This window comes from Tursiops truncatus, chromosome 13 (genome assembly GCF_011762595.2).
Source record: "Tursiops truncatus isolate mTurTru1 chromosome 13, mTurTru1.mat.Y, whole genome shotgun sequence".
Classification (NCBI taxonomy): domain Eukaryota; kingdom Metazoa; phylum Chordata; class Mammalia; order Artiodactyla; family Delphinidae; genus Tursiops; species Tursiops truncatus.
The window spans coordinates 34,661,010-34,674,259 of NC_047046.1; the positions used below are offsets into that span (position 1 = coordinate 34,661,010).

A 13,250-nucleotide genomic window follows, 5' to 3' on the forward strand; every position below is an offset into this window, starting at 1 on the left:
TCGTGTGCAGGTCAGATCGTGAGCCCCCGCGGGCGCAGCCTCACCTGGTGTCTGTTTGCGGAGCTGTGTGACACTAGGGCACCACTCGGTGATGTGCGTGTCGGGTGGTGCTGGCAGCAGCGGCGCAGCTGCTCCCGCATCCTTTATCCACCCAGGTGTCCCCCCAGAGCCCCGAGAGGGATGTCCCCCTCCTGACACGTCTGAAAACTACCGGGGTCCCGGGCGGCACTGTGCACGGTCCAGCATGAAGTTGGAGCTGTGTGTGTTTTCATTGTCATTGCTGGAAGACTCGCCCAGGTCCACAGCCTCGCCCAGGTCCCCGGGCCCCTCTGCAGCCGCGGTCTGGGATGCCCGGAGCTGGGTGGCCACACGGGAGGGAGTTCACATTCCAGGGTCCCGGCCTCGTGGTTGCCACGTGCTCTCTAACTGAGGTATTCCCAGAAAGAAGAGTAGAAAGCAGTGAATTTGTGCTTCCTGGTCTAGAAGACTTCCCTCTGAGAAACTGGGGGCTGCATTTCTGAGAGTTAAATGCAAAAGAGCCTAGAGTTTGGCTGTGCAATGCTCCCTTGCACAGTTTGGAAATCTGTGTTACAGGAGCGGAGGAATTCTCCTGATCACTTTTATGACATCAGTTAAGTAAGCCGATGGGTTGGTGCTTGTTTTTTTCTTGTTTGTTTAATTAGTGTGCTGCTAGTAATGAGGGAAGACCCTCCTCTCCGCTACTGGAGTCATTAAAAGGTGATTGATGCAGTGAGAGAGGTTGGTCTAATTGTTTATGCGGCAGAAGTCACCTTTTAACTAGAATTGTGGCACCATGACCCCTGATCCCATTGCAGCTCACTGACACCTCGGATGGTGTCTAGAAGGCAAGGGCTGAGCTTTGACCTCACTAATACTCCCTTGAATTTGAGATAAGTATAGAGAAATACAAGCCTCCAAAATCGAAGTTGCGTGTTCGTGAAGCATTGAATCTGGCACCTCTCACGCAGAGGTTTACAATCAGCCTTGGGGTTCCTGGCAAATGTAGAGAACCTGGTGCCGGTGGCAAGGTCTCTGTAAAACCAAATGGTGGGGAGGGGGGAATGGGGTGTGGTTCTGTTGTTCTGGGGTGCGTGTGTGCATGATACTTGCTGAATAGATACATGCATATGTACATACTGTCCTGGGATGTGAGCAAATAGTCATTTCTTTCCTGCAGCCTCACGCTGCCTGCTGAGGTGGGAGTGATGGATGGTGATAATTGATGGACATTATTCATGATGAAAAATACTGCTGTTTAAATTACAGATGCTTATGTTATTAATAAGTCTGAAGTTTACCCCTAAGATCTAATTACCTCAAATTCTTCAGTTTTGCACTCCATTACAAATGGGTAATAAGGAAGCTGTTCGTACTCCTATAAAAAAATGTCTCTCTGAAGGACTATGACTAAAAACGTATGCAACCAAATTGTACTTTGCCCACTTCCGTGGCAATATATGCATTTCAGTGATGCTGTTATGATGAAAAACATTTTGAACACTCCTTCCTTTTTAAATTGCTTCAGTCTTGAAATATATCCTTTTATGCTCAATGGTGGAAGATCCTTACCCTTCGAGGTAGGGTAGGTTTTTGGAAATAGCTGTAAGTCATTCAGAGCAACGTCTGGTGGATCAGGCACGTCAGAGAGATGAATCATACTTACTTTTGTACTGTTGAAGTGTTGTGACTGCATAGTAATGATACTGGTTTTTATCCTGTGTAGCACCTAAATTTAATTTAAAGGTAGTTCTTTCAGAAAAAAAGAAGAGTACTAATAAGATGCTGGACAGTGGTACAAAAATGGGATTGGTTTATTGTGTAGCCTCCGCAGTGATTAAAGGACAGCATTCACGTTAAGCAGAGTTAGGTGGCGTGGGGAAGATGCCTTCCTTGTCTCTTGGGGAGGGCAGTCTGCTTTGGGCACAGGGTGGGGGAGTAGCTGGATCTAGTAGTTGTTACCTGAAGACCCTTTCCTATACCTCTAGGGCTTTTCTCACCCATGTCAGTCCTAATTTGGCTCTTTGGGGCTGGAATATGAATTCGACTCGTGCTATTTGCACAAACAGGCTGAAGGGTAGACCTCATTTGGATGGGCCTTAGGCAACGGGGAAGTGGTTTGGGAAGCTAAAACAAAGAGATAAGAAGAGCTGTTGATCCAAGTGGGAATTAGGTCATAAGTCATTTGTTTACTTTCCTGTGTCCCTCACTAAATAGTGGGCTCCTTGATGGCAGGGATCCTAGCCTAACAGTCACCCGTTAGGCACCTACGGGGCATAGGTCTCAGAGCTTTTCAGTACAGATCTTCCTCGGCTTACGAGGGGGTTACATCCTGATGAACCCATCCTAATTTGGAAAGATCCTAAATCGAAAATGCATTTAATACGCCTCACCTACCAAACATCATAGCTTGGCCTAGCCTACCTTAAACATGCTCAGAACAGTTCAGTAGCCTACAGTTGGGCAGGATCATCTCACAAGCCTATTTTATTATGAAGTGTTGACTCTCTCATGTGACTGATTGAATACTGCACTGAGAGTGGAAAACAGAGTGGTTGTCTGGGTGCAGAATGGCTGTACGCGCATGGGTTATTTGCCCTCGGGATCGCGTGGCTGACGGGAGCTGGGGCTGCCTCTGCTCAGCATCGCGAGAGGGGTTCGTAGGGCAGGCCTGTCACTAGCCAGGAAAGGATCAAAATTCAAAGTGTGAAGGAGGGTTTCTACGGAACGAACGCGTGTTGCTTTCACACCATTATAAAGTAAAAATTCACAGGCCAAGCCATTGTAAGCTGGGGGCCGTCTGCACATTGTTTTCTAATGAAAGAAGGAAGCGATCTAATATCTGCGAAGTACCTAGTAGTTTCCAGGTGCTACTGCTACTGAACCAAACTTGGGTCCACTCGCCCACACGCAATAAAGCCAGCAGTAAAGCCTCTCTGCTGACCCTGGGTCGTGGTGAAGGCAAGTGCAGCGTTTATTTCAGGGCGTCAAGCAGGGAGTCCAGGGCAGCTTGTGCTCCAAACACCCGAACTCGCCATGGCTTTCAGCAAAGCACCTTTAAAGGCAAGATGAGGGAGGGGCGTCCCAGCTCGTGCACACAATTCTCTGATCGGCTGATGTTGAGGTAACTTGGTTGATGGTGAGGTAACAGGGTGGTGTCACATTATCGATCCTTAGGTGCCGGTAGGTCTCATGGTCATCAGGTAGTTAATTGCTTCCATTTGGTGGGAGTTTCAGCGTCTGTAAAAACAGCTCAGGAAATGTGCATCAGATACCGTGCTCTAGGTACTTCAGAGAGGAGCTGCGGCTGAGGACTTGGGGAGGGATCTGTCCCGGGAAGGCCCCGTAGGGCCCTGCTTACACCACCTCCTTGAACTGTGGAAGCAGTCCTCTCTGGCCCCCGCTGTGACCCTGGGGAGGGGTTGGCTCTATGGAGGGGTTGTACGAGGCTCAGGTCAGACTGAAGCTTAGGACGGTTACGTGTCAGGGTACCTGGTAAGTGGTGGAACGATAATTTAAAACTCAGTCTCTCTAAATTCGGAGCCCAAGCTGTGTGTGTGCCTGCCTGGCCCACCTCTAACCAGAACCAGTGTATAAATACAGGGCCACACGCTATCTAGATAAACCCGTGGTTCACAGCTGGAAGAATTTTGCTCCCAGGGGACACTCAGAAACAGTGGAGGCATTTTTGATTGTCACAGCTGGGGAAACTGCCACTGACATTGAGTGAGGAGGTAAGTGGTGCTGCACCCTCCACATACTGGAAAGGTTTTTCTACATCCTCAACACTTTTCAATTTGGTTTTTTGAAAAAATAGCCATCCGTGAGTATGAAGTGGTATTTCATTGTGGTTTTGATCTGCATTTCTTTGATGATTAATGATGTAGAGCAATCTTTTCATGTACTTATTGGCCATTTTCTTCAGAGAGATGCTTAAGCCTTTTGCCCGTATTTTAATTGGGTTGCCTTTTGTTGTTGAGTTGTAAAAGTTCTTTACATATTCTGGACATGAAACTCTTATTAGATATATGATTTGCAGATCCTTTCTCCCATTCCATAGGTTGTTTTTTCACTGTCTTGATAAGGTCCTTTGATGAAGGAAATAAGTTTTAGGGAGTTCCCTGGTGGCTTAGTGGTTAGGATTCTGGGCTTTTACTGCCGTGGCCAGGGCTCAGTCCCTGGTCAGGGAACTGAGATCCTGCAAGCCGCATGGTGTGGCCAAAAAAAAAGGAAAAAAAGTTTTAAATTTTGATGCAATCCAGTTTATCTTTCATTACTCATGTTTTTGGTGTTATATCTAAGAATCATTAAGTTTCATGGTTTTACCTCTTATTTAGGTCTTTGATCCATTTTCAGTTAATTATTCTATATACAGTGTCTTATACATTGTGTCTTTTGTATGTGTGAATTAAACACCAACAGTATGGTTAATTGGAAAGGCTCTGGAGTCAGAGTTGTCTCTGAACCATATGTGGAAGAGACTGTTCTTTCCCCATCGAATGGACTTGGCACCCTTGTCAGAAAACAATTGGCCATATATATTTGGGTTTATTTCTAGACTCTGGAATCTGTTCCATTGGTGTATATGTCTATCTTTAAGCCAGTACCACATTGTTTTGATTACCGTAGCTTTATAATAAGTTTTGGAATCAGGAACTTTGTTCTTTTTCAAGGTTGTTTTGGCCCCTTGCAATTCCATATCAATTTGAGGACTGACTTTCTGTATCTGCAAAAAAAAAAAAAAAAAAAATCTGTTGGGATTTTGATAGGGATTGCATTGAATCTGTAGATTGCTTTGGGTACTATTGACATCTCAACAATATTAAGTCTTTGTATCCATGAACACAAGATATCTCTCTATTTATTTTAGTCCTTTTAAATTTAGCAATGTTTTGTAATTATAAATATGTAAATGTTCAGCTCTTTGGCTAATTTCATTTCTAGATATTTTATTCTTTTAGATTTATTGTATTTAAGATTTTTAAATATTTATTTATTTATTTATTTTTGGCCGCGTTGGGTCTTCGTTACTGTGCGCAGTCTTTCTCTAGTTGCGGTGAGCGTGGGCTACTCTTCGCTGTGGTGCGTGGGCTTCTCATGGCGGTGGCTTCTCTTGCTGTGGAGCACGGGCTCTAGGAGCACAGGCTTCAGTAGTTGAGGCACACAGGCTCAGTTGTTGTGGCTTGCGGGCTTAGTTGCTCCGCAGCATGTGGGATCTTCCTGGACCAGGGATCGAACCCGTGTCCCCTGCACTGGCAGGCGGATTCTTAACCACTGCGCCACCAGGTAAGTCCCTGTATTTGAGATTTTTAAAATATCTAGCACATCAAATTTGAGTTCCAAATTAAGTATTGTGTCCTAGAAGTTACTATGGAGACATCTTGAGGTTTGAAACTAAGTGGATTAGGGTTTGAACCTGGATTTGGCACTTTAAAAAATTAGCTGGTGGGGCTTCCCTGGTGGCGCAGTGGTTGGGAATCCTCCTGCCAATGCAGGGGACACAGGTTCAAGCCCTGGTCCTGGATGATCCCATGTGCTGCGGAGCAACTAAGCCCGTGCGCCACAACTACTGAGCCTGTACTCTAGGACCCGTGAGCCTCAACTACTGAGCCCACGTGCCACAACTACTGAGCCCCGTGTGCCTAGAGCCCATGCTCCACAACAAGAGAAGCCACTACAATGAGAAGCCTGCACACCACAACAGAGTAGCCCCTGCTCGCCACAACTAGAGAAAGCCCGCGCACAGCAACAAAGACCCAACGCAGCCAGGATAAATAGATTTTAAAAAAAACCAAGTTTTAACCAACTTGGTTACTATTAGTTGGTAACCTTGGATATAGTACATAATTCCTCTGAGCCTCTGTTTTTCCATTTGTAAGATATAGGGATAAAGCAAATCTGTCTTTCACAGAAGTTGTATAGATCAGAGATAATATGTGCAAAGGACTAACTCTGGAGTGTGACTCAGAGTTAGACACTAGATAAATAATGCTGGGTTGCCAATATTGTGTTTCCTTGTATGGTTTCAATGTAAATACTGGTTTACTGTACAGTTTCTCATGAGCATCTAGCTTATATTACCTTTGTTTGCTTATTTCTTTTCACGTCCAGAAGTTTTATGATTAAAGTATACATTAAAAACTTGAGTAAAACTAACTTGCTGCGAAGGCTAGTGATTTTTACACAAAGTATATACCCTGTTTCTCAGAGAGCCTTGTGAAGTATGTTGAGTCTGGAAGAAAAATAAATTGTAATAAAATGTCACACTCATTTTTTTGTTTCAGTGGTGCAGCATACTTAGAAGAGGGGGAACCTTTCTTCCAATGTTGCTGCTTTCAGATGCCTCTGTGCTTTCTTGGATCCTGTGTGCGCCCAGACATTGCAGGGTTAAATGTTAGACATATTACTAGCATTTAACCTCTCCGTAGCAAAGGTGACTTAAGGCTTTACCTTCAACGAAGGGTGCTGCTACTCCTGCCATCTTGGAATTGCATTCTTCTGTACGTGTGTAATATAACTGTATACATCTGGGTACCAGTACCACAAGTTTTACTTTTTAAAATACATCTTAGAGGAACTTTTTTTGTTGTCGTTGCACTTGGTGGCATGCGGGATCTTAGTTCCCCAACCAGGGATCGAACCTGCACCCCCTGCAGTGGAAGCACAGAGTCTTAACTGCTGGACTGCCAGGGAAGTCCAGGGGAACTTTATATTGAAGTAGGCAGATTCAGCCTCTGAAAGGCAGTAATCTAACAATTCTGATTTTTTGTTTTAATTTAAATTTCACTAGTTAAGTAAAATCTGGTAACAGACTTAAATGTAGCACTAGAATCTTCCAATTGTAAAAGTAAATTCCTTAAGTTATTCTCGTAGCAGCGTGGTTTAGTCATGTTTGCTGTTCATTACCCAAAGAACACAGTGACCTGCGTACAAGAATTTGAGATGGGGAGGGAAGGGTGATGGGAATGCAGTCAGGTTGAGAAACATGGAAGGTGGAAAAAGAAACAGAAACTGGGAGAGCAGGCTGACCACAGAAACCAAGCAGGATTTCCAGGCTCCATTGGATGCCCCTTTAAGGCTACAGACCATCTGTCCTATGGGGTGGCTCTTAGCCGCACTCATGATGATTCTTTATTAAAATGATAGTCCCAACTGCTTGGGTGGTATTTTGCTTAAGCCTGCTAACATGATAGCAAGCAAGTTGTGAATTAGACACCAACATGGTTAAAAGCAGAGGCTCTGGAGTCAAGCAGGCCTTGGTGTACATCCTGGCTTCTCCATGTAAGATGTGAACAGGTTCTTGATGTTCCTGATAGTTTGTCCTTTGTATACTTGTCTGTTCAAATCCTAGTATAGTTATTATTATTTGTTTGAATTTTATATATGATAGAATTTTTATTCTCCCCAAGAAACTGCATATCCAAGAGATTATTGCTGAGTTCCTGGCTTCTGAGTAATTACTCGGCATTACCGTAGCAATTTGTTTATCCAGATGGAAGACGGCAGGAAGGAGAGTACCAGCTAATTACCAATATTTTTAAAATAGAGAAAATTGTAAGCAATTTTTTGGAGATGAAATCACAGCAGCAAAATAATTAAAACCACCATCACCAGTTTTTCAAGTGGTCCAGAAAATCTTTAGTGAAAAATGTGTGTGGAACCAGCTATAGAAGTGGAAATGCCTCTTAAGAGGCGAGGAATGTGAGTGTGACTGACACGGGTCCCTATAGGACGCTGATCTCACAATTTGTGACATTTTCTCCTGTTTTTCTCCGGATTGTGTTAATAATCTCATCTGTCCTTGATTACTTAATTTGTTTGTTGTAATTTCCTTTGGCGAGCTCTGAGCCATTCCCGTGGACCCAGAGTGGGGAACCCCAGCCCTGTGTCTCCTGACGTTACCTGTACTTGGTGTCACTCCTGTTGCGATGCACTGTGTGCTGCTTCTGCTAGGTGTGAGTTTATAGCAGAGAATTTGTTGTTAAAGATTAAAGGACCACACTTTTAAAATTATATACTGTTTTTTGAATTTGATAATAAAACGATTTATGTTTCAACAGGATTCCTAGAGTGTGAGCAAAATGGGGTGACACAGCTCTCATACAGAAAATTGCTTATTTTCTTAGAGTGTTGCCCCTGAGTGTTACCCTGGGTACAGGACCATTGCAAACTGCTATTCAGAGGGTGAAATGAGAGAAGAAAAAGACAAACATTTAAAAGGAAACAGTTGTGATTAACATGACACAGACACACACCCCCCCAGTGAGGCTGCTGCCCTGGGGGTTCTGAGCAGGGCAGAGGGTTTCCCACTTGGCTTTATTCTATTGGAAGTGTTGTCCAGAATGTGGGACACAAGTCAAGCCATGGTTCTTCTGATCCTTAATTGGGCCGTTTAAGCTTTGCTCTTAACGATCCCACACTTGACTGTTGCGGACAACCCACTATTGTCTCTCTGGTCTCAAAATATGGGGTGAAAGTTTGACCTAAAACATTAGTCAGAGAAATACAGCTCAGAGATCGTTTAGTCCCAGACTCCTTAAACTGGGGTGAGTACACTGAGGATATTTTAGGCCATTTGTACAGTAAACATGGTACATTAACCCTGGAACTTGGTAGAAGAAAACTTTGACCAGTTAGCCTTTTTTTCCCCTTCATATTTAAAAAAATGGATGTTTTAAAGTAGAATGCAAAACGTGTTGAATTTTAAAGGTAAAATGTCAGTCTTCAGGAAGATTATTGTTGGGAGAGTCACTTTAAGCCGGGCCTTCTGACCTCAGGAGACGCTTCCTGTTTTTTTCTCCTCTGTTCCTAGAATGACCTGTTTGTGTTTGATCATTCCTTCATTCACAGCTCAAATGAAATTGTCACTAACTATGCTGTTTAGAGTTTTGGGGGTTGTATGAGGACATAATGAAATACTGGAACTTGAGTAGATGGGATAGCCATTTTCCAATAAGTGGCTAAACTACAGAAGTTTGGAAAACCTCGGAGTGGTATCAAGAAGAATTTCTCTTGGTTTTGAAGAAAGCATATCTGTCCCTTTTGGGTTGTTTTCATGGGCAAACATTAATTACAAGTAATTCCAGATATGGAAAGAAAAATTTTATATGCATTAGTGTAGGCTCTGGTCCTTTTCTGTGTGGGTCTCTGCCATGAGTGGCCTTGAAAATGCAGCAATGCACCTGAGTTAATTCCTTCACTGTAGAATAATTATGGTGGAGATTATGAACTCTTCGTAACTGAGGCTTTAAAAAATATTTTCATCATAATTTTTTACTAATGAAAACTTCTTAGCTTTCTCACCTCTTCATTGGTAATTCAGTAGAAATATGTTGCTATTCCACGTTATGACCACTGGGGGGAGTAGATTATCAATATTTTCATGTTTTGCAGTAAAAACAGAGTATAACTTGTGGCATAAAGGTATTTCTGTTTAACCAATTAGCCCAATTTCAATTAAAAAATTTCATGTTAGGAAATTATAAATTCTTACATTTTTTTAAGAAGCCCTTTATACCTAGTCTCATACATTTATGGGATTAGTGGTGGAAAAAAATAAAGAAGGTATATGTTTTACAAGCATCATCAGCTGTGGAATTGGAACAAGATTCTGACTCTCCTGGCCAGCATTTAAGTTTTGTGTCCCTGAGCTAGCTTTCAACGAATCTTTTTCTTGAAAGATTTAAGTCTTGGAAAAAAAGGCTTCCAACTTCCACCTGCCTTTTTTTTTTTTTTTTAAGATTATTGAAGATGCTGTGCAAAAATAAAAAGTAGTTTTTCTTGACGCACAACCATTTATTCTTCTCTTAGCCTGTAGATAAAAAGTCTTGACAATACAGTAGCATTTTTCTTTGAAAAAAAATCATAGGGATGATGAAGAATTGTTGGTTGTGATTTTTAAATTTTATTGACCAAGTCTGAAAAGCGCCACCACCAAGTTAGGGAAGCGGCAGGTCCCAGCCTGGGGGCAGGCGGTGCCCAGACGCAGCAGGAGGTGCGCGCCCTTGTGCGGAATTGGTGTTGGGAGGGTGAGCTCACCCTCTGTCTGGGTCTGTGGTCCATACTTTTTGCTGTCAGAGCATCTGAGAGTCATGGATCCAAACCACATGGTGAGACAGCACCCAGGCTCGCCGGAAGCCCAGGTAGCTGGCCTGGAGCCTGCACGTTGTGTAAGAGGCGGTGAGGTCAAAGTTGCCGGACAGCCTCTGCCCTCCTGGCTCAGGCCTCGCTCCCTCTCTCCTGTCGGACCCCTTCGCCCAGCACTTGCGCTGGGGGCCTCAACCTGGCAGCGTGTGCCCACGGAGCGGGTGGCCTTGGGATGACTGCCTGACCTCTCTGGGCCTCAGTTTCCTCACATTTAAAATGGATGAGGTTTTTCGCATTTTTCTTCTCCCTGTGTCTTCGCTCTCCACCTACCCTCCTACTTAGTTTCCCCTCTCCTGTCGTTCCACTGGCATGTTTTCTTGTCTCTTCCAACTTCTATTTCCTCTGCTTTTCCCTCTTTCCCATCTTCCTTGTAGCTTCTCCGGAACCCCCTTTCTCCTTCTCTCCTCACTTCGCCTTCTCCCTGACTTCCCACTTCTCCATTCTTTCCCACGGGCAGCACCCCAGAGTGGGTTTTTATTACCATCTGATGCTGAGGATCTGGGACTGCAGGGGGACATGGAGGAAGAGGTTTAAAATTTTATACACTGTGTAATAGACCAAGAAAATCACTTCCCTTGTGAAAGGGGGAATTTGTGTACATGACGTGTATTGACTTGGATTACAAGTGCCCGTGGGCCCTTCACGTTAATGTGTGGGTAGAAGGCAGTATAATGCTTTGAATGCAGGATACATTTTCCCATTTCTAATTTTGGTGAAATTTGTTTTAAATTTTGCCATTTAACATTTTTGGTATGTGTATCTTGGTGGTATATTGCTGTAGTAAACATAACCAACAGCCCCTTGGTCAAATATTTGGAAGTTTTGTCTTCTGTGATGTTTAGACATAGAGAAAAAGTTTAATAATGTGAACATTATTAAATATCTGAGGATCAGTTAGTATATTGATGAATTTAACTACTTCTGTGGAATGATGAAAACTCCTGTCACCCTCAGCTCTCCATTAATGGAACTCTGGCTGAATGTTCCTTTCCGCCCTTGTTCTCAAGATTGTCTCAGGACTGTAAAGTGGTGCTCTAGTAGAAATATAATGGGAGGCACATTGTCATTTAAAAATTTCTAGTAACATTAAAAAATAAAAAAAGCAGGTAAAATTAATTTTAAGAATATATCTTATTTAACTCAGTATATCCAAAGTATTTTCATTTCAACAAGTAACCTTATATATATATATATATATATATATATATATAAAATAATGAAATTTCACATTCTGTTTTCATTCTGTGTGTTTTATACTCACAGCGCGTATCATTTGGCACTAGCCACATTGCAAACGTAGTCATGTGGATAATGGCTATTTTTAACAGCACAGTCCTAGACACTGGCTTGCAAAAAATAGTGTATTTTAATTTAAAAATTGACGTTTTGTCTCTGTGTTAGTGTGTTCTAGGTTTTTAGAAAAATTCGCTTGAAGTTTCTGTATGTTGACTTACTGACAGCTGGAAAGGAGATACCAGGATGTTTGAATTTTAGTGTTGTAGTGCCATATTCTTGAAGTTAAATTGTTTGTTATTATATTATGTAATGTTACTGTTACAGCGTTAATATAACGAATGCTATGTTAGCATACAGTAACAAATTGTTATTATAACTTGTTCATTATTCACAGTGCTGAGCAGGTTAGCTCCCATTCAGAATTGTGAAAATATATTGGGTCATGGCAATAGGACAAAGCAAAACATTTCAGTGATTTGAGTTCTATAAAGCATATGTCACCTGGCTGTCTTTGGGAAGCTCACTGATGCTTAGAAAGTATATGTAAACTGTGTTCCCTTACATGATTAATTTATTGAAGATTACTTCTTCTTATGTGTAGTTGTTTTGATTTCTAAAAAATGAGGATGTAATTGATTTAGGGAATCATTAACTCAATTCGTGTCCCGTGTGATGGAAGCACAGTGAGGCTCCTGTGCTTGGGCAGGACTTGGTACCTATCAGTGTAAACACGCAGCACAGCCCATCCCATGCCCCTGCTTATCTGCTTCAGAGGGACAGGGTTGAGGCTTTCAGCAAATCTTACTGGTAAAGTCATGCATACATTGCTTTTTTTTTTTTTTTGAAGAGCCATTTCCTTTCAGTTTTAACCATATTACTGTGTCTGCAGACAGTTTGCCCAGCAGAACAGCTTTTCTGTTTTGATAACTTAGAAGTGTGCCTTCATCTCTGAAAATAAGACATTCTGATGAACTAGTTCAGTTTTAAGATGTTTTCCTTGGAAGATGATAGTGAAGATGAGGAGGAGAAGGTTGCTGAAGGTGTTTACGGTGGAAGGGCCCCTGCTGGCATCTTGGTGAGTTACATCCACCAGCTTCCGCCTCCCCGCTTTCTCCACCTGGGATATGCTGTGAGGAGGGGGCGGGAAGACCGCCGGGGAGATCGGCTGATGCCTTTTCCTTGGAAAATGTAGCATCAGAATGAATTTTATTAACTTTTAAATGTTGTATTCAACAGAAATCTTTGGCTACCTGCTCTCCCTCCTTCACTCTACACCGTCTCTCTCCCCTTTTCTATTTATTATTTAACAAATAATAACTTTCTGCCTAGAAAAAAATGAAGTTGCTGCTTTAAACTGAGAATTTTTATGAAACTAGGTTTCCCAGGAACTGTATCTCGTTTCACATTCTCTTTGCATCTAAGTGTAGTAGTTGAGGAATAAAAACCATTGAAAAGGTTTATGGGTTTTTTTTCCCTGTCTTTCAGATTTTTTGACTGCCTTCACCCAGTTCCCCATCCCCCAGCCTGCCTCTGGTGGCCCTAAATCTGATCTCTCTCTATGAGTTTGTTGGTTTGTTTTATGATTTTTGTTGTCCTAGCCAAATATTTGTGAAAACTAAACTAATATTTTGAAACTGGCATCTTCTTCTGATACGTGATGGGGAAGAGTGACAGCAGTCTTTTTTCTCCTGTGGTGGCAAACAGAATTTCTAATCTTGAAATATGTGGGGAAAAATGCAGGTTGTCTGAGTTTTTTATCTAGAGTTTCCTCTCTTATGAGACATAAAATAAAACAGGTCACATGAAAGTGTAAGTTTTAGAAGTCTGCATTAAGGAAACAATCAGGTGAA

The 13,250-nt window shown here is 42.5% G+C and overlaps 1 protein-coding gene across 3 annotated transcripts in view; it reads left to right on the top strand.

The window, feature by feature from the left end:
- The window catches only part of LPIN2 (lipin 2), an 84,861-nt gene that overhangs the window by 13,118 nt on the left and 58,493 nt on the right, over positions 1-13,250 (top strand). Inside the window, exon 1 of one of the 3 annotated variants that reach the window (XM_019920782.3) lies at positions 12,346-12,475. The exons of the other annotated variants lie outside the window; for them this stretch is intronic. Coding sequence (XP_019776341.1) covers positions 12,389-12,475 — 87 coding nt within the window. The 5' untranslated portion in view covers positions 12,346-12,388. Of the gene's footprint in view, positions 1-12,345; positions 12,476-13,250 lie in introns of those variants that run through there. 3 annotated transcript variants of the gene reach the window in all.